We start from the raw sequence: 22,157 nt of genomic DNA, 5'->3' as shown, positions 1-22,157 counted from the left end.
CCTACCTTTTAATTGATTACTGTCAGTTTTTTTCTGTCTGCTTTCTTGATGCTTCTTGGGAAAATTTGAGTATATTGGAAATGTGATATATAACTAAAAAATATAAACAATACCTTTGCCCTGGTTTTATTTAGTTTTCCAACAGGTGTTGGGTTGTGGTGGGCTCATACCCCTCTAGCTTTTATTTCCGTCTCTATCTCTCATTTTCTGGAAGTATTTGCCTTGTAATATCTGACATCCTTTTACTCTTCGGTATATATAGGTTAGTGCTGAAAGTGGAGCTAAATAATAATACACCTTTTTTAATAAATCTTTCCCATCTGATGCAGTTGTTGCCTGGCCTGTTCTTTAGCCTAATCAGAGCATTATTAACGTTTCGGACTGGTCATTTTTTTAGTGGAGGACAGTCCTGTGCATTGTAGGATGTTTAGTAGCATGCCTGGTCTACCCATTAGATGCCAGTAAACCACCTTTCCAAGCCCACACCCCCAGTTGTGACAAGCAAAAATGTCTCCTGGGGGCAATTTCCTCTAGTAGAGAACCACTGAGCCTAAGTCTGATGAAGAAAAAACAGCTAAGTTACATAGACTTCTTTGTGTTCTAATTATACTGTGATGTTTATAGGTAAATAGTTCTTGTAAAGAAGATGACTCTAAACAGAAGCAACCAAACAAGAAAAAGAGGATCATCTATGATTCAGGTAATATTTCTTTTGCAGAGTTTTAAAGTTTTAGAATTATTTTTTAAAACTTTAAAATTATTTTTTAAAAGAGTGCTGTGAGAAGAGTGCTGTATGTGCAGATAAAGTTGAAAAGAATTTTATTATACTGTAGAATTTATCAGAGCCTAAATATGTTAATGTTTTAAAGATTTGCTCAGAGAAGGATATAGTATATATTCAAACTTACTTTGAATATATTGTATTTATTTTTTAAAATATTCATTTACCTTCTTTTCTAGCTGAGGTTCTTGGAAACTGAACTTGAAAAATAGTGCCTTAGAATATTGCTTTAGAAACAGAGGTCCAAAACTTTAATTTTGTGCTTTTGATCTGGTCCTTTTTTGTTGCACTTAAAATAGGACAAACACAATTGAAAAGCTTTTCTTTGAATATAGTTTTAAAACAGGGAACATGAATGCCTTTTATGACATGTTAAATGTTTATCCATGCCTTTATGATTGATTAAAATAATGGTAGAACTCAGAAAGTTTTAGATTTTCCTTTTGTGAAGGGCCATCTGGTATGAATTCTTAATGTAACCTAAGGAAGCATTTATAGATTGTCAGGATTTTGAAAAGTACTTGAGTGTTTATTATGAGTCTTTTACTGCCGTATACCATACTATAAGGACTTTGAGAAAGATACGTATCCCCATTCCCCAGGAGTTTCCATCTTTGGAGAAACTGGAAGTTCAGTTGTTTGATACCGTTTAGAATAGTGTGAGACCAGATTTCTAGGTGCATGTGAAGAGGAAGGACACTCAAGTTTATGAAACCACTATTTTGTGCGAGGCACTTTACTAGGTACTTAAATTTTGTCCTGATTTATGTTTGAGGACTGTGGATGATTAGTGGGTGGCAGACAGAATTACGGCCCCCAGGGATGTCTATGCCCTAATTTTTGGAACTCGCGAATATGTTAGTTTACATGCAAAGGCCTTAACATTGCTAATTAGGTGACCTTAAAGTACAGAGATTGTCTTGGATTATCTGGGTGGGTCCATTGTAGTCTCCAGGAAGAGGGAGGCAGAAGAGAGAGTGACTGACATGGAAGAAGGTCAGAGAACCAGAGACACGGCAGCAGGAGTGGAACTCTGCCTGGAGTTGCTGACTGTGAACGTGGAGGAAGGGGGCCCTGAGCCAAGCCATGCTGGCAGTCACTGGAAACTGGACAAGGCCAGGCAATAGATTCTTCCCTAGAGTATTCAGGAAGGAACTCAGTTCTGCTGACACCTTGATTGTAGCCCAGTGAGACGTGTACCAGAGTTCTAATCTACAGAACTGGCAGATAAGAAATTTATGTTGTTCTAGGCCACTACGTTTGTGGTGATTTGTTACAACAGCAATAGAAAACTAACACAAAATCTTAACACGGGGTAGAAATAACCTGTGAGAATTACAGAGATGTGCTTCAAAAGGGCCCTGAGGAATTGTTTAACAATAACCACTTTAAAAACTACATTGTACTTCTTTCAAAGTTTTGTTTTATTTTTCTTTCATGTGCAGATTCAGAATCAGAGGAGACAGGGCAGGTAAAAAATGCCAAAAAACAACCAGAGAAGTTGTCATTGTCTCCTAAACCCAGTAAAATTCTACGGCAGGATCCTATTACTTACATTTCAGAAACAGGTAAGGGCACTGAATGTGTTCGATGTTTTGGAGAGAAGCAGTGTGTGTTATGTACTTGTCGTTGGTGTTCAAATGTACCACTTGTGCATTTGATGCAATTTATCAGGGGAAGGCTGTAATTATCTTTGGCATTTTCTGTGGAATATGAACTTTTTTTAAAAGTGCTCTATGTTGAATTATAAGTTAAGCTCTATCTTGAATCATATATTAAAATATTGGATTGTTTTAGAACTTTTTTATGTGAGTTTTTATCTTGCATGCTAAAGTCATAATGAACTAAGTATAATAATTATTCATATTTGTGACTTATAATCTAGCACAGCTGTGACCTGAATTCGTGGTATTCTCTGGTGACACTAAAGATTTTACCATTGGCATTTTTTAAAAAAAGATTGTTTTTATACTTAAATTTATTTCTGTTTGATCCGTTTTGAGTGGTTGCAAGCAAATTTATAAATAATTATGCACTGATCGTAGCATTTTATAGTATAAATAATTGTTCATAGATAGGTGACCTTAAAGTAGAGTTCTTTATGGGGAGGAGCCCTGAATTGTATTGTCATCTTAGGAAAAAACTCAGATCCATTTGTTATAAAGTCATTTTGATTCTAGCATTGTTAACTCCCACAGGAGACCCTAACAGGAATAAAAGGTCAGCTATATTAATCTTCAAACTCACAGAGCCTGTTGAAGCAATTACTATATAGAAATGCTCGAAGGAGCCATGAGAGCATCTGATACCGCATTTATTTGTTCATATTGAGGAGAACCTCTGAAACCATTATTTTTGCACTCTACTACTTATGTTGATTGAATACACCTGGTCTGAAGAGATAGGGTAAAAGCCACATTATTTTGACATAACATGTCACAACTTACATTCAACAAACATTTATTGAATGTCTTTTATGTCCCAGATACTAGGGGCTGGGGATGTAAACGATGACTAAAGTCTCCGAGAACTATAGGAGTTGCCAAAGGCTGCAATATGCACCAGTCAGGGGGAGAGCTTGATGGAGAGGCTAAGATTTGACCCCACCCTTGATGAATGAGCAGGTGATGGAGGGAAGAACATGTCAGTTAAGGGATGGGTTATTTAAGACAGCATTCAGCACGAGGCTTGTGTGTTCAGAGGGCACTGATGAGCTGGCTTGCCTGTGTGAGGAGGACTGGAGGTAGATGAAGCGGATTAGGGAAGATCTTGAAAGTGAGGCAGATGAATTTAGACTTAACCTATCAGGGAAAGGGAACCATTAAAGCTTTTGAACAGAGCTGTGGCATGATGAAAAAAGTATTCAACTGTGATTGCTAGGGGAGGGATTGGGCGGCAGACAAATTGGTGAAGAGATGTAAAAGGTATAGACTTCCAATTATAAAACAAATAAGTCATGGGATAGAAAGTACAGCATAGGGAATGTAGTCAATAATATTGTAATAACTTTGTGTGGTGACAGGGTAACGAGACCTATTGTGATCATTTTGTAATGTCTATAAATATCGAATCACTGTGATGTACACCTGAAACTAATAGGATACAGTATGCCAATTACGTTTAAATAAAAAATGTTTTTTTAAAAAGGGTGATTGCTAAATTACTAGTATTCAGAGTGGGATGGAGAGTAGAGAAACCATAATTAGGAAGGTCAGGGCATTTATAGTAATCTAGAAGGAAGTAATAAGAGTCTTAATTAAGTTAGCAATCATAAAGGACTCGTCTGTAAACATTTTGACAGATGAGTTACAGGTTAGGTTTTTGGATTACTTATGGGCTTCATTCAGCCATGCTGCCTGTGGTTACTATTATTAGGATAATTGAAGAGTTGGTGTTATTAGCATGCTTAAGCTTCTTTAAAAAAAAAAAAAAAAAAAAACAGTTTTATTGAGGATATAATTCACATACCATACAGTTCACCTAATTATTTGAGAGTGTGAAGGTACTCATGGTAGATAAATTGGTCTGTAAGAAGGGAATGAAACACGAAGGACAAACTTGTGTTGTAGAAGGAACCTGAGACTAAGGTCAGAAGCCCTGCCTGGAGGGTCCATCTTTCGTTCCCTTCCAACAACTGTGTGACTTTGGGTTAAAGCTCAGTGAGTCTTTCTCCTTTTCTTTAAAGCAGAAATACTAGTTGCATAGGCTTGTTGGGAAGACTTAGTGGGGTGATGATTATAAAAGGGCCAGACCCAGCGCCTGATACATATAATAGTAGGCAGTCAAAAGGAAAAAAGAAAAACAAAAGCCGGCAGATGAGCTTTGTAGGTTCTCTGAGACATTTATTTGATAAAGTTGTTCAAATAATCAAAGATAAGTGATGTGAACATACTACCTGTAAAATTTTTGGTCAGCTGAGCTATTCATTATGGCAGGTGGCAGATTAACTCTTTAACCTTTTTGTTCTATTGCTAAATATCTTCTCAGGCACATTGTGCAAATGAATTCTTCCTCTAAGAGGCCTCTTGGATCTGGCCACCTTTGTGAAGTTTTGAATATGTAGGAGGGATACTAAAAACAATGTTGATAGGTTTATTATGTAACTGAAGGTGATGGGATCGATCTATTCAGAGACACCATGGTTAATGTGCAGACAACCATGGCCTTCAACTGTGGATCACGGCTGTTGTTGTCTTGTGATTTTAGGTACACAGGAGGGTCAGACAATTTAAACTCTGATCACAGATTTTCTTTAACATGGGATTGTTTATTTCAGGCCAGGTATTTTGAATGTTATTTTCTGAAGAGATGTCCAGGATTTTACCTGAAATTTTTATAAACAGGCAATGTTTATGTCATTCTTCTGATGACATGTACTTATGAAAGTGAGCATTGTCTCTAGTTTTAGCTAAAAATCTTGGGGTACCTTGTACCCATCCAATACGATGTTCAGATTACACAGTACTCTGCTTTTTCTTAGAATTGAGATATAGGAAAGAAGCTAGCTCTTTTCTTGCCTGTTTTGTACTTTGTTTATTCCTTGACATGATAGGTGAGGAAAATAAGCCCTTTTTCTTCCCTCCATAAAAGAGAATGGAACTGTTAAAAAGAAGCCTGCAATTAATTGGCATAATAAAATCAGAGATATAATGAGTTTCAGAAAATAAAAGTGCAATTTCTTGAAAGTAATACACAAACTGGAAAATTCTTCACTTCAAAATAATTATTCTTTTTTAAAGCTAAAACTACATTTTTTTCATTACTGGATCCTGAATAATGCACTTTGTAAATATAAATGCATTACCAGTATAAGGTTAAATAAGTATTTGTGGTAATAATAGTTTAAAATTTAAAAATTTAACCTAAAATCGTATTGTTTATTTGGAGATTGGAGGTTGTCATAGGGAAGGATTTTGTGACATGATTCAATTTTAAAAACCTGTTCGTTCCAAAAGAAATAACTTTTGCTTTATTATTCCATATTTTATCTTTTTTAAACCAACCTTTGTTATTTGGGTTATTTTCCTTGCAGTATAGCATGTGTAGTGTTTAAGAGGATGAGCTCTTGTGTCAGACCGTCTTGGTTAAATCTTTGTTTACCTTCCCTGTGTCTTAGTTTCCTCATTTGTAAAATGGTGATATTACTAGTACCTACATCGAGGCCTTTTTGATGATCGAGTTAGATAATGCTTGAAAAGCACTTAAAATAGGTCTGGCACATAGTAAATGTTCAATAAGTATTAACTGTTACCGTGTTTAGAATTCAGTGTATACATCTGTCTTTACAGACTATGCTAAAGACATCTTGCTTCAGCCAAGTACTTAGGGCTCTCTGTTGATTATATAACTGTGCTTTAGATATTTAGAAATTGTATTCGATTCACTTAGGTTATGGATGTTATGTGCGCTGTCCATTATGGGAACTGTTAGTTACCTGTGGCTGCTGAGTACTTGACATGTGATTAAACCAAATTGAGAGGGTTGTTAGTATAAAATTTCAAAGACAGATTTCAAAGACTTAGTACAAAAAAGTAAGTTATCTTAGTAATTTTTTGGTATTGATTACATGTTAAAATTAAAATAATTTGGATATATTGGGTTACATAAAATATTGTTAAAATTATTTCCACCTATTTCTTTTTACTTTTCTTTAATGAGCTCTGAGAAAATTTTAAATTACATATGTGGCTTGCAATTTATTCCTGTTCCCCAGTGCTTTATAAACAATGAGAAACATTTAGGAAATTAACTTAGAAAATAACCTATTTCAAGTGCTTTTGTTTATATTATTATACAGTTCTTTTGTCTATATTATTATACAGATTTGTAAGCTTACTCCATGACATATTTTCCATCATCATTTTGTTTAATTAAGTCTATCTTATACTGCTTACTGATTTTTAAAACACTTTTAACTACATTGAAGATCTTCATAGCTAACCATTGACTCCAGTAAAGTGTTCTTGTAGGTTGGTAAAAACCCAAATAGTTGTTATACTGGAAAAATATATTACTTTTAGCTGTTTAATGAAGTGAGAGACCTTGAGTCTCCTTTGGTGAAGATGACCTTTTATTACCTAGTTTCACCAGGGGCTGGTGTTTGGTTGAAAATGGTGGGGGTTTTCCCTGTGTCGATAATTGTTTATCACTGGTAATCTTAATTGAGCACATAATTCCAGAGGCAGTTAATACTCTTGAAGTTAAAATAATTTGGAGGATGTTAAATGGGAAAAAATTGGGAATGTGGTGTTCTCCAGGTTACTGTGTAATATCAGTGACCTGTGACTAGGGAAAATAGTAACAGAAAATATTACTGGGTATGTGTGTAACATTCCCTTTGCTAATTTTTAGAAACATATAGTTTTGTACACCAGGAAAATAAAAATAGATTCTAGGATAGAGAGCTTTTCTTAGATGTTTTCAGGGAAACCTAGAGTGATTGAGAGAGAGAAATTTCATTGAAGTGAGAAAACTAAGAACTGTGTGTTGTATTTCTTAGATGATAGTACTTTCTTTATATGATAGTACATTTCTTTATATGATAGTAAAATAAGACCGGGTCTTACATTAATTTTTGCTCCAAAAGACTCATTAGAGCTGATTGTCTGGCTAGGTCTCATTTTCTGGGAAACACGGTAGGTGAGAGATGATGTGGGCTTGCACCAGGGTGGTAACAGCAGAGGCAGTGAGAAGTCAGAACCTGTGCTTTGAAAGTGTGACCTTCAAGCTCTTGTTGATAGATTGGATTAAGGTCCCCTTGTACCCCCGACTATAAAGTGAACCCTCCCACCCCCACAGTGACCCGGTCTTCCAGATTGCCTTTTAGATTTTTCTTTTGATTGGATTTGTAGTTAGGCCAAAAAAAAGGCTGTTTCTCTTGTGAATCACTGAACCAAAGAAAACAATTTATTGAGGCTGTTTGGAGGTACATTTTGGAGGTCTTTAATTATCTAAGCATTTTCATGAATGCTTAGACTTAAAAACAGATGTTTTATGGAAATTTTTTAGAAAGGTAAAATGTAACAAAACAGTATTTAAAATCTTAAATGAATTAGATATTTCTAACGATTAGCTATTGCTAGATAGTCCACCTTCAGTCTATAGCTAGACTCTGACAACTTCTCACCACCTATGCAAATACCACCCTCTTCCAAGGCTTCTGCATTTCTTTTGGAATTACAGTAGCTTCCCAAATGTTCTCCCCGCAGCAGCTTTCACACTTCAACAGTGTGTGCTCTAAAGGACATGACTTAAGTTGGATCACTCACTACTCTGCTGACACTACTCTAGTGGATTCCCATTATGTAATAAAACCTAAAATTCTTTTCATGATCTAGAAAGTCATTCAGGATTTGGCCCTTTCTTCTGTCACCTTAACTCTTGTGATGTACCCCCTTCATGGTTCTGCAGTCACAGTGATGTTCGAGCACTCAAACGTTGAGGCTTTCGCACTTGTAGTTTTCATTGCCTGAACTTTTTTGCCTGAGGTATCTTCATTTCAGGGTTCTGTTCAAATGTTGCTCATCAAAGACTTTTCCTGACCATTCTATCTAAAAGAGGGCCCTTCATTATTAGTTAAATCTTTCCTCCTGTTTTATGTTTTCTTCATAGCACTTACTTATAACTTGGTAGTTTATATTTATTTATTTCTAGATCTCTTTCCCCTTCTAGACCCCAAGCTCCATGAGGGCAGGGATTTTATGTTCTTTTTTATTCGCTGCTGTATCATCAGTGCCTAGCGTATGATGGGTGCCCAATAAATATTTGTTGCATACATGAGTAAATAAATATATTTTGTGTGGTAATTGGGAGAAATAGTGTATTATAGACTTGGCACTGGTAAATGTGAGGGTGACAGCTGAATTCAGGAAGAAAAATATCATTAGCTCTGTACTTTTTATAAAGCTGGTGGAAGTGGTTGCTTTATATAATTGGAGTTGATGTTTTATCAAACAATATTTGGCTATATTCCATTTAAGATGAAGATGACGACTTTATGTGTAAGAAGACAGCCTCTAAATCAAAAGAGAATGGAGGATCTACAAATAGTTATCTTGGAGCATCAAACATGAAAAAGAATGAAGAAAACACTAAGACCAAGAATAAGCCTTTATTACCAATAAAACTTACCCCCACATCAGTGCTTGATTATTTTGGAACTGGAAGTGTCCAAAGATCAGATAAGAAGATGGTGGCAAGCAGGAGAAAAGAGGTGAGCATTCTACATGCAAGCAAGAATGTTCAGGATTTACCCATTCACTGTTACTAATAAGAGGAGCAATTTGGATATTATAATGGGTCAATATGTTTTACTGATGAAAATAATTTTCCTGTGGTTATGGATAAAATGTATTGCCATCATTTTAGAGGATGAGGAAGTTTGATTATTACACATTTAATTTTTTTACATTTGAAAGTGGGAAAAGATCATTCAAATTATAGAAAAAATTGTATTTCTTAGAATTTAAGTTAAATACTCAGAATGCAAACTCATTTACCACTGATCTCAGCCAGACAAAACTGGACAATAAATTTGTCCCGAAATGAAGCCGTAAGTACATAACTTATAAGTATACGGTAGCTTGCCTATGATACTGCTACACTTTTGATATTCTTTATTTTGGCTGATGTTGGATTCATCTTTTTCTGGAAATTTAGGAAACAGAAATACAGATAAACTATAGTGAAAGTAGCCCCCCGAGTTAAAGCCTGCTAAATGGTATGTGTTCATTGATTTCATTGGTGCCTCCATAGGACAATGTAATCATTGTCACGTGTTGGTTTGCCAATGTCCTGGACGACTTCTCAAACCAAGACATCAGTGCTTTGGTTTTGTCTTTTTTGGTACTTCTCTTGAACATTTCAGTAGAATTAAGTGAAACCATCTCTCTGAAGATATTTGCTCACTAGGAAATTGATACGGTCAGGGAGTAGTCATGAACATGATTTTCTGGCTGGTGTGCAGAGACTACTCCATTAGTGATACACTTAACTCTCGTTGGTATAGTTAATCAGTTACCGTGAAGAAAAAGCACCTTGCTTTTAACTTAAGGTTTATGCTGATATTGCTTGATTTTCTTTGAAATATAGACTTCACAAAATGCAGATGATTCCAGATTAAATGATGAGGCCATCGCCAAGCAATTGCAACTTGATGAAGATGCAGAGGTATTGCCATTTTGTTCTGATATCATAAACAACTTGATGTTGCGACTTCTTATGTAGTCTGTCCAGGCAAACAAGAGTGTGCTAGTCTAATTTTGGATTGAGCCCCATTGTAAGAATTACATGTAAAATTAGTTAAAATCTAATATATAAGAATCTAAAGTTATATAAATGATGAGAACAGAGGATAATTATTTATTTAGAGACTTATTACATTTCTTTAAGTGGAAGCCTCCTTTAGCATAGTTAAAATAATTTGGTCATCTCTCTTTTCACTGTGGGTCATCTCACCCACTCCTGTGGCTTTAATTAGTATATATGTGCTGATGATCCCTAAATCTGTTTCCAATGCATAGTGCTCTTTTGAGCAGTAAACCTATATTCAGTAAGTATTTGTTGAGAGTTTACTGAGTGAGTGGCACAGTTCTAGGTGTTAAGGATACTGCAATTAAAACACATTTAAAAATAATGTCAGGTCATTATAAGTGCTGTGAAGAAAAGCAAACGGATAGATGGTTTGGGGGTGATCCGTGGGGTTATGAGTATTCTGTTTTAAACAGAGGGGTCAGGAAGGCCCCTCTGAGGAAGTGACATTGGGGCACAAAACGAAGTGATGATGGCGAGCCATGGGCTGGCTACCTGGAGGAAGTTTTCCTCTAAACAGAGAATAGAAAACGTAAGCATGCTTAGGTAAGAAGTGGTTGAGTTTGTTGAGTTTGGAGAAATGGCCAGCAGCAAATCCTGTAAGTCATGACATGACAGGTCTCTAGTACCTACCAAAAGGACTTGGGCTGGTGAGGGCTTTGCATTTTAGCCTCTCCGAGATGAGAAGCCATTGGAGTGTTGAACAGATAAGTGACATGACTTGATGGATCTTAAAAGAAAATATTCTGGCTGCTGTGAGACTAATAAACCATGGTGGGGCAAGAGCAAAGGCAGATCAGTTTGGAGACTGTTATGGTAGGTAGGCGAGAGATGATGTGGGCTTGCCCCAGGGTGGTAACAGCAGAGGCAGTGAGAAGTCAGAACTGTGCTTTGCAAGTGCAACCTTCAAGCTGTTGTTGATAGATCGGGTGTAAGGTATGAGGGAAAAAGAAGATTCAAAGATGACTCCATGACTTTTGGCTGACCAACGGAGTGAGTGGTGATACCATTGATTAAGACTGGAGCACTGGTACAGAGAAATCAAGACTGCTGTTTTGGACACGTTAAGTTTGAGATGCCAAATAAGGCTTCCAAATGGACGTACAAAGTGGGTGGTTGGATAGTGGAATCTGCAGCCCAGGGGCGAGGTCTAAGCTGAAGATGCATATTTGGGAATCACTAGAATTTGAATGGTGTATAAAAACCTGTGTAACTGGATGAGGTCATAGGGCGAGAATATAAATAGAGAGGTGTCAGGATTGAGTTCTGGGGCACTGGTAACATTTAGAGGTCAGGAAGAGGAAGATGGATGACCCAGCAAAGGAGATTTAAGAAAGAGTAGCTAGTGGACTAGGTTGGTATTTTAATACCATAATGAGGAAAGCTTGGTATTTTATGGAAACCAAATGAAGAAAGCATTTCAAGGAGGAGTGTTCATCCCTGTTAGATAGAGGCTCCAGACCTTGGTACCTGCTGTTTGAACATAGTTCCTGTTTATTAGCTTAACTGTCACTTTCTCATACTCCTTAAACGATAATAGAAATCCCTCCTATATATTCTGTCATACCCCATTGTGTAGCTACTATTAACATTTGTTATAATTAATATTTGAAAGACACTCAAATAGTAATTATAACAAATGTTAATTTATGGGCTGTAAACTCCACCCACCAGAGCTGTGTACGTCTCTCTCCACTATTGTGACATCGCCGCTCATTTTAGTGCTTGGTATATTGTTGCAAGAGAATAGTATTCCAGTCTTCTGGAATATATCTGATTTGTTCACATTTTATTAATTTGACACGTTATAGTTCGTGTTTTCAAATTTTTTTTCTATCTTATTTGATTATACTGAATTACATAAACTATGGACCAAGCATCCACACAACTGAAGATAGCACAGATGGCCTGGGTAAAATTGTGAAGTATAATAATTTTTAGGGACCTGACTTCTCCTTATCTGTCCCAAATATGGAGGCTTACCCCATCATTTCCGAATCAGGTGTGGCACTCTATCACAATTCCCTATTTTTTCACTTCTATCACCTTCTTTCAGAATCTTGTTTGGGTAGTTTATTAGTCTGATGAAGAACTTTAAGGTGTTAGTGACTGATGATATCGTTTCTAATTATACTTCTTAATATATTTTAAGTTCCTTTTTTCTACTTCTTTTCCCTCTCACTTTCACCTCTTTGTTTATTCACTTAGTAAGTGTGTGTCTAGTATCTAAATTAGTAAGTCAGTCTGTAGACAGCCTGTTAAAAACCATCTGTTACACTATACATTGTATTAAAATGCAGGACTTTTGATCACATGATTCTATAATCACCGATAATGAATTTCTTATGGAAGTATTTAAATTTCTTCTGTCATCTAAAAACATCTAGAATCTTCTTTATTAGAAGCATACTACATAGTGTGAAATTTTGGAAAAATGGTATAGGGTTCAACCAGAAATCCCTGCAGGGCCACTGGAGTTTTAGAGTTCAAAGGACCTTTTTGTGATGAAGATTTTCATATTGTTTTTAGCAGTTAGATGTGTAGTTCGGTTACGGTAAAGAAATATTAGCACACGGTATATTGATGTTCATCTGTCTGGCTTGCTTATAGTTCTGCGTAACTTGATTAGTTCATTTTATAAACAAGAAAAGGCTTGGTTACTGTGTTCTTATCAGACTTAGGCCAATTTCCAAGCCTTTTTAGGACTGAGTGGATATTTGAAGTCCTTCCATTTGTTTGAATGATATAGGGATGCCTTTGTTTGATATTATATTAGGCCATTTTATCAAGGGGCATAAAACCATTTAGTTTATAATGAGAAATGCATTCCACTCCTGCACATTCTTTTCTGTAAGAGTCCCATTTTGCTGAAAGTGAAAATATTTGAAAATAACAGTCAGATTAACTAGACTGTGTGCTAACATTAGCATGTCAGGAAAACTTATGATATGAATCAACATTTTTAGAAATTAAAATATATATTTGAATTAGTAGATGAAAATAGGAGTTCGGTGTTATAAGTGATAGTTATATTTGTGTATATCTTAACTATTGTGTACAAAGAAAATAATAACTTTCTTGATTTCTTAACATTTACTCTTTTTTGTGCCCTCCAGACTGTTGTTTTTCTATTAGGATGAGATTCTTTTCAGAGCTTTTTCTAGAGTTTCACATAAATAGAAATAGGAGACCTGTTATGTGTTGCATTGGGACCATTAAGAAAAAAGTATAGATTTCAAAATTTATAAGTGAGAAATAGGCTTTAAAAATATGCTCAATTTGTCATGCCTGTAAAACTAGAAATATTCGTTCTGAAATCTAATACGACTTAGTGAAACAAACCTGTGATACTTAACTGTTAATATTAAATGGAAAAATGTCATAGTTACTTCCTGGAAAATGTTTTCTAGTTTCTTCTAAGTATCATGAATCAAACATTTAAAAACTTTCATTTACAAAAAGAAAAAAAAGCAACTCACTGTGTTGACACTTTTTACAGCTAGAGAGACAACTGCATGAAGATGAAGAATTTGCCAGAACATTAGCCATGTTGGATGAAGAACCTAAGAACAAAAAGGTGGCATTTTTACTGGGCTGTTTGCACTCTGAATATACAGTACAGATCAGTGTTCCCTTACATACCTGTGTATTCTAGGCTCTGGAGAGAGAACCATGAGTAACTCTTACGGAAACACGCTCAGTTATTTCCCAAAAACGGTTTTGGCAAAGCTCATTGAGAAACTTAACTCTTCCCAAAAGAAGATTGATAGAGCCAAAGCCAACCAGAACCCCTCCTTCTTCACAAAATAATAAGATGCAAGTTTTACGTCCTCTCTTTCACAAAGGGGTTCTTATGTACTTTTTCAGAGAATAAAACTTAACAAAGATTGTGGAACCTAAGAACTGATACATTAATATCGTTTTGGGAAGCATGCTTTTGCTATTTGTAATTAGTTAACTTTAAGATCTATATTATCACAGTCTCACATGATAATGAGTGTATTTTGGGGTATCTTTAAAAACATCAAGATATTTTTTTTAAGCACTTGATCTCCAAAATATTAGACTTACTTATTTTGAGTCACATTCTATTAAATATTGTCAGTATCAATATCTGACTATTTTAAAAGATTCTTACAGCAGTTCAGATATAAAACATAGAGGGTGGTGGGGACTTTGTCATTTGAAAAGCCTTACAGCTAGAGGCATTTAAATTATAATTATCTTTAAAAAATACCGTGTCACACACCCCAACTTGTGACCTCTTTGTAAGACATTATTTTGAGGGAGCAGTGGAGAGAGAGTAGATATTTTTTTTCTCTTTAGAAAAAGTGCTCTCTTTTTTTTCTTTTGAGCTGTAGATTGTTTTTAATTTAGTCTTTTAGGTTTAGATTTTTAGTTTTTAACCTCATAATGTTAACAGTTTGAGTATTGGAAAGGCTTCAAATTGTAGGCTCACAAGTTGGGAAGAACTGGGATAATTTTTTATTGATGTATTTTTTATGCCCTTTCAATCTGTTTCCTCACCTGTAAAATTAAAAATAATGAAATATGCTTAATTTGCCCCAGAAATCTCATGGATGGTTGAATGAATGAAAATTTATTGTATTGTCTTACTATTTTGGAAGGTAGCCCTTAATTTTAAAACAAAAACTTGGGTCAATTTTAACAACATATTTTGTGATAATAGTTTTCCTCTTGTTTGTCACATTTGACACTTTTAAAATTTTCTCAGGTTCAAAAGGACCCAGAAGAGAGAGAAACGTTTTCATCTGTCCAAGACAATTTAAGTAAAGCAGAAAAATGTAAATCTCCTTATAAAGGTAATATAAGCAGAAAAAAAATAAACTGGAACATTTATCTTTATAGAAGAAAATTCATGGTAACCTTTTTCAGATACTCTATTCAGTAATTGCCTGTATTGTTAGGTAGACATTATTTCACAGGATATTGGAGCATGTTCTGCTCAAATACTTTGAAAGCTCTTCAACAGATATTAGCTGGTACAGGATGCCTACCTGCCCTATGATTACTGTGAGAAATGTATTACAGCTCTTGGCTTCATGTTAATTTAAGTATAGTGTAACATGTGGACTTCAATATGTGAAGACGAAGAACTAGATATTTCAAGCTTATAGAGTTGAATGATAGTTGTCCAGGTCATGTGAATCTCTCCTGCTGATTGTCTATAGGTTTTGTTTTTTAGTGGTCCTGATACCTAACCATCTGCTAGTATAGATGGTCTTAACCCTAGAAGTAAGTCTGTTCCTGTAGTACCTTTTAGTCTTGAAAGCTCAAGATTTGGGGTTTTCAGTCTATATTACAAAAAGAATTTTGTGTGACATATTCTAGTCAGTTTTCTCTGTGCAAATTTCAGGTCATTGGCGATTATCTGGAATAAAGTCCATGTTCTTGGATGAAGGTTACCATATTATTCCAATTAATGAGTAATTTTTATTTAAAAACACAGTGCCTTAATTTGATCTGGCTTTCCAAGAAGTAATATGCAGATGTTTAATTTTTAAAAATGTACTGTGTAAAGAATTAAAATCTTAATATAAATATTATTAAATCACCATAGGACATTGTGCACTACTGAGATCACTTAGTTGAAAAATGAAAAAACAATCTTGATATTGAGTATCATTTTCTAAAAACAACAACCATAATCTTTTCTTTCTCCCTAGTAAAAACAGAACAATTTCTGGATGAAAGAAAGAACTATAGTCCCAAGAAGCAAACTAAATGTGAAAGTTCTAAAGAATCTCAGCACCATTCCAAGTCATCAGCTCACAAAGTAGGAGAAACTTCTTCTCCTAAAGCTAGTTCCACGGTGGCACGTTTGAAAAAAAAACAAGAGAGTTTTTCTAAAGAAACAGAGCCTGTGGCCTCAAAAAGAAAAGAAAATGCCATTGAATTGAAAGAGACAAGAACTCCTAAGAAAGCCAAAAGCTCTCCAGCTAAAAAAGAGGTAGAGATTTCCCAGAACTGTATCACGTTGGGGCTATGTGTTGATCTGGGTTTGATTGTTTTCAAGTTTATTTCTAACTTTGTAAGTCATTATAGTACTTTTAAGATGCAGTCTTTAAGATGTTGTTGGAGAACATAGGTTATTAATAAAACTAAATTAACCAGTATAATTGAGTGCTACTGTGTATCAGATATTGTGCTAAAATAAATAGCATCTCATGTAACCTTCACAACAACACTGTGAGATACTTTTATTATTCAACTTTTGAAGATGAGGAAATGGGCTGAAAGAGTCTAAGTAACTTTTACAAGATTATCCAGCTGATAAGTGGCAGAGCCAGCTGTGAACTTAGGTCTTTTGAGGCCAAAAAGAACAGTATATGGTGTCTCTGACATGGTCTGTGGAGCATGTCAGATCATAGCCTTGCCACTGATCTGGTCTGGTTACCTCCCCTCTCTCTGCTTTGCTCCCCTCCTTTGTACAGTAAATATAATAATAGAAAACAGTTAGAATGATGCCTGGTATGTAATAAGTGCTATATAAGTTTTTGCTATTATTATTAAAATAATTATTATTTGTATTTGTCCTAAATGTGTTCCTTTTTGCTCTTGTATAACAATGTTGAAATTATTTTCAAAGGAAAAAAACACTAAAATATTGCAGAATGGTTATTAAAAGTTTTCTGTGTTTTCATGTATATTTGAGAAGTGAATGGTTTCTTAGAGTCTCCAATTTGGAACCACCTTAGAGTCATAATGAGAAACCAAAATTCCTGTAAGCCTCCTAGGCACTTAGAATTAAAAGCTGCATATTGTCTACTTTAACTGCTCATTACCATTCTTTTTTAGTGCAGACCAGTGATATGGTGATGATTTCAAGATGCTTTTCTTTTGTTTGTGGTCATTGTTCATAAATATGCTTAAGGGAACAAAGAACATTTTGGACTCAGATTTTTCTTCACTAAATACTTACCTGGTCAATGAATGTTTTTCATCGTGTACCCTAAACATGTTCAGTTTATAAAGGCTTATCTATTACAAGAGAAGAAATCTTTAAGTGATATTGCTACTCTTCACTGTATTTTTCAAAGTTGGAATAGAAATGACTCAGAGAACTTTTAGTTGAGCAGTTTTGAGGACATCAGTCTAATAATTTCAATCTATTTTGGTCAAATAATTTTGACTATAAATGGGTGAGCTTCAAAGTTAGGAAGTGGGAAAAACAGTAGAGATCATATTGTAGTGGTTCTTGAATCAGAATTTATCTAGGATGTTTTTCCCCCAAATACACATGCCCTGACCGTACTCCATGTCTCTGAATCAGAAACTTGGAGTGAGTCCAGGGATTTATAGTTTGAAAAATTTTCCCCAGATTTTCTGAGACATACCATGGGAAGATCTCCTGAGAGAAATAGGAGAGATTAAACCTAGAAGGGAGGCTAGTAGCCTATAGAATGTGCTGCGTTTCGGAGTAAAGCTTGCCGCTTGTTTGAGTCGGCTGTTTATATGAAGCCATTAATTCTCAGACCATAATGTTCATAATCCCAGGGATATAGGGCCATTTAGTTTGTTTTAGGGGTGTGCAAAGCCGTAGGATAAACATAGGATAGCTTCTTGTGTGATCACGTTTACTTGGGGGAAAATGTATTTTTCATTTAAAATACACAAGGATACATTGTGAAATAGAATTTAAAATGCATATGAATCTTTGAAATAAAATACACTCCCTTGATTTCCTTTTTTTGGCGTGTGCATCTAATCTGCCCTGAGGTATGTGCATTTAGAGAGAGTAGAAAGGTTTGCCACGGACTGATGCAGGGCTGTTTATAAGCCAGACATTTGTAAATTGGGGAGTGCCTTTGTACTAAAAATGTGAATTTCAGGACCAAATACAGAAGTGACTTAATGTTTATTTATTGATAAATATTTTTAATTTTACAATGAATTTTGCATAACTTTGTTCAATTTCGTTTTCCTGTCCCCAAAGTCTATAAGTCCTGAAGATTCTGAAAAGAGACGCGCTAATTATCAAGCTTATCGAAGTTACTTAAATCGAGAAGGTCCCAAAGCTCTGGGCTCCAAAGAAATACCAAAGGTAAAAGCGTGAGCACTTCTGTGGGCCCACATATATATTCCCTCTGTTTACAGCAGCAGAGAGGAATTAAAATGAACAGAAAAGCTTCAGTCACTATCTTTACAAATTAGAGATGTTTATTCATACTGTGAATCACTGCTTGATACTTAGAAAAATGTTCCTTTAAGTAACAGGTAGCCCCAGTAGGGCTGGACGTCAAGGCACACAGCAGTTACAAGGCTAATGCTCTTTACCTTCGTGGTACTTGCAGTGTAACTCAGGAAAGAGACCTTAAGTAATTATTTAATTATAATTGTGATACATGTGCCATAAGAGAAAAATCTTAGGATTCTCGTAGAGAGTATAACAGAGGAACCTGGCTCTGGGTGAGGCGTGTAGAATAAATCACATAGAAATGGAGACTTGAAGAATGAAAGGGATTTACCAGCTGCGAAGGACTTGTGATGGCATGGTGATCTGGGATGAGCGACCAGAATGTGTGATGCCCAAAGGGGTAAAAGCTCTTGCATGGTATGTATACTTGAGGAACTAAAGCGAGACAGTCGTTGCACGGTAGTCACCAAGGGGTGGGAGTAACCCAAGAGATAAACAGGGCCACATGGTTAGGACTTTTGCCTAAGAGGAGTCATAAGTGGGGGGGATGGCATCACCAGATTTGCTTTTATAAAGGAACACTGGCTGCTGAGTATATAGAGTACAATGGTAGCAATAGATGTAGGGAGATCAATTAGGAGAGGTGATGAGAAGTAATATAGACTTGTCTAGGGTAGTAGCAGTGAAAGTGCTGAAAAATTACAAGTTTCAGTGGAAAAGGTGAAATCTGTGGGCCTTGGTGATCATTGGAAGGGGGACGTGGGAAAGAATGTCAGGGATGATTTCCTGGATATCAGCGCGAGCAGCTGAGTGGATACTAATGCCACTGGAGGCAGAGCTGGTTTGTGGAGAAGATGATTTTGTGTTTGCCGTACTGTGCTTTACATGCGTGTGAGCTCTCCATGTGGAGATGTTGAGTAGATGAGATGTGCAGGACTGGAGCATGGGAGAGAACTCAAAATGGGACGTAAAACTTGGGCCTTACTGGCATGTAGATAATGGCTGAAGGGATTGATATCGTCTGGCAAATTATAATAGTACAGAATGAGAGGAGAGGACAGCTTAGGCCTGGCTTCTTCCTGAATTAAAGAAGGGTAAAACCCAAAGGAGACGAGGAAGAAGCCAGAGGTGTAGGAGAGAAGTCTGATAGGTTCTGTCACAGAAGCAAAGAGCAGGAGAGTATTTTTTAAATAATTGAGTTAGAGGAGACTTACAGTTGTCCCCTGCAGTTAGTAACATGAAGGTCCTTAGTCACCTCAGCAAGAGCAGTTTTAATAGGATGGTGGAGGTGGCTTGAAGAGTGAATGGGAGGAGATAAAATGAAGGTAGCATACGTACATAATAGTTTTGATAAGTTTGGTTATGAAAGGGAGAGGAAAGAGAGGATGTCTGGCTACAAATAGAAAGTGGGCTTTAGGGGAAAAATAATGAGTATTTTTAAGGTAGATACTTAAAGCATGGTTTTTGCTGATGGGGTAGGTCTACTGGAAAGGGAGAGGTAGAGCGGAGGGGATTCAGACCACATATGGATATTAGTAGTTCCCCTAATAAAGAGTGGGAGGGGATGAGCCTTACAGGGTTATTGGGTTGTATAGGAGGCTAGAGAAACACTTGTCCAAAGTGTGTGAAAGCCTCTGCTTGAGAGGACTTCAGGCAGAGTGGTGTCCTTAGGAGATGGTCACGTGTCGGTGAAGCTAAGGCTTTGGGGGCAGTGCAGGAGAAGAGGACGATATTGTGTAGTGTGCTGGTCCTGCAGTGAGGTCTAGAGTGGAAGAAGTTGGCAGGGAGGTTAGAAGTGTTGAGATTGGATAAGTAAAAAAATACTCAGAGCCACAATGGGTGATAGGTCAGGAGATGATAGATGATTCTGGGGTGTGGGATAGGGGCTTGCATGTAGAGTTTTATAAGGTTATTTTGAATTTGAGTTTAAGTACTTGTAGTGTTGATAAGATCATTTCAATCCTAGAATCGGAAGGCTTAAAGAGACCTTTGAGATAGTGTTAGTCAAACCTTTTCTCTCTGACCAGATTCGTAGCTTCCCCCCACCCCCCCAAGATAGATTCTTCACCTGGAGGGTGAAGGATTGAACTTGTATCGCACCAGTCTTTGAATGTTGTTTAGCTTCTCTTCAAGCCCGTTTTAAGTCTGTGTTGATCTCAACTCTATTCAAAGAGTAATAAGTAACTTGGAGTGGTTTACATAATTTTCATTTTGCTTGGTTGTATTTTATTGAACCATTGCAAAAATAAGAGTCTACAATTACACACAATTCCAACTAGGATTAAATGTCTCCACCATCCAGCTCTCTTTGGCCAGTGTCTTTTGTATTATCAAGTTATCTTTCCAAACAAGAGCTAATGTGATCTTGCCTTTATGTTATGCACAGGTTGTTAGGCTTACTATCATAGAGCAAGTAGCCAGAGAGAAGGGCAGGAGCTCATACTTGTTTTGCTTTTCAGAATTGAAGCTTTCCTTTCTTAATAATAGCTAGAGTTTCTGTTAATGGGTTCTGTCTAGTTGTTTATCCAAGTTAACTAGTAGTTTAAATATTTAAACAAATAATGAAAATAGTATGAATGGATAATTTTAATAAGCTTTGCTAACTGTATTTGAATGTATATTTTTTCATTGCTGGTTTTATAAGTTTATTAAATGTTAGCCTACATAAGAATTTCTCAGGATTCAATTTCAGGTTCTGCTTATTTGCTGTAAATTTCCAGCAAATTTTTCATGCTGAGATTATTTATGATGTCAAATGAGAAAAATCAACTTCCTGCAGCTTTGATGCCAAATATGTCTTTGGAAAGCTACCATGTAATTTCCTCTCTGTTTGAACATTGTGGTTTTCAGGGAGCTGAAAACTGCTTGGAAGGCCTTACATTTGTAATCACAGGAGTGCTGGAGTCCATTGAAAGAGATGAAGCCAAGTCTCTAATTGAACGTTATGGAGGAAAAGTAACCGGAAATGTCAGCAAGAAAACAAACTACCTTGTCATGGGTCGTGATGGTGGACAGTCCAAGAGTGATAAGGTGTGTGCTGCTCTGTTCTCAGTGCAGTGAAGTAGCCTGCTGCTTTTGGCAGCCTCTTGATGTGGCCATTTATAGTAGTCATGCCCTTTGCACAAAGTTAAGAGAATTAAAAAACGGGAAAGTAATTTCTTCCCTACATTATTTCTTCTCCACAGAAGTGCTGCTGGCTTCGATCCCAGGATTTTGGTTTTTCAATTGAAGGCACAGTTCCTGTTTACTTGAGTTTCTTGGGTAGTAGTCTAATTTAAATCTTTTTTTGAAGCTAGAAGCAAACGCAGTTTCCTTCTAGTCTTGAGTATTCCTGTATTTGCCACTGTAGACTCCGTCTTAAGATTTTTATTGGAACTCTTACGTCTGTCAGTAGTAGTATGTTTAACTCCAAGTAACAGAATACTCTGCTCACCTTGGTTCAAACAAATAGCTGCTTATTTCCTTACTGTCAAGCATTCCAGAGGCAGGGAGTTAGTTGCTGGGGATGGTTCAGCAGTTCAGTAATGTAGCCAGGCTGGTTCTGTTCTCTACCTCTGTCGGCCCCACGTGTTAGCTTTAGTCTGTGTGCATGTTGCCCTGTATTGCAAGTGACTCAGCTGTAGGCATTCAAGGCAGGAAAAGGGGAACAGTGCTAAGATGTCACACTGGCTGTGACTGACCTCACAAGAGTTTTCCCAAAAACCCCGCTTGTAGAATTCCACTTGAGTCTCATTGAGCCAGAGCTGTCACGTGGCCATTTAGTTCCATAAACAAGGTTGGGAGAATGAGGACTTTTCTGATGACCTTAGACTGACCACAGTTCATCACATGGAGATTGACACACTGGTAAGAAGATGGAGGAAATGTCCTGGAGCGGGAGTGAAGAACTGGACTTTAGCCCTAGTGACT

General features: G+C 36.4%; 1 protein-coding gene across 2 annotated transcripts in view; it reads left to right on the top strand.

Annotated features, from left to right (window-relative positions):
* RFC1 (replication factor C subunit 1) overlaps window positions 1–22,157 on the top strand; it is a 54,773-nt gene that overhangs the window by 13,259 nt on the left and 19,357 nt on the right. For both annotated transcript variants that reach the window (XM_019741929.2, XM_019741927.2), the window contains exons 3-11: window positions 625–700; window positions 2,227–2,349; window positions 8,761–8,993; window positions 9,872–9,949; window positions 13,590–13,667; window positions 14,826–14,913; window positions 15,778–16,061; window positions 18,048–18,155; window positions 21,099–21,278. In XM_019741929.2, coding sequence (XP_019597488.2) covers window positions 625–700; window positions 2,227–2,349; window positions 8,761–8,993; window positions 9,872–9,949; window positions 13,590–13,667; window positions 14,826–14,913; window positions 15,778–16,061; window positions 18,048–18,155; window positions 21,099–21,278 — 1,248 coding nt within the window. The remainder of the gene's footprint in view (window positions 1–624; window positions 701–2,226; window positions 2,350–8,760; window positions 8,994–9,871; window positions 9,950–13,589; window positions 13,668–14,825; window positions 14,914–15,777; window positions 16,062–18,047; window positions 18,156–21,098; window positions 21,279–22,157) is intronic.

The sequence above is a fragment of the Rhinolophus sinicus genome, linkage group LG02, assembly GCF_036562045.2.
Source record: "Rhinolophus sinicus isolate RSC01 linkage group LG02, ASM3656204v1, whole genome shotgun sequence".
Lineage (NCBI taxonomy): Eukaryota > Metazoa > Chordata > Mammalia > Chiroptera > Rhinolophidae > Rhinolophus > Rhinolophus sinicus.
The sequence above is the reverse complement of the archived record's forward strand: the minus strand, read 5'-3'. Positions and strand labels throughout refer to the sequence as shown.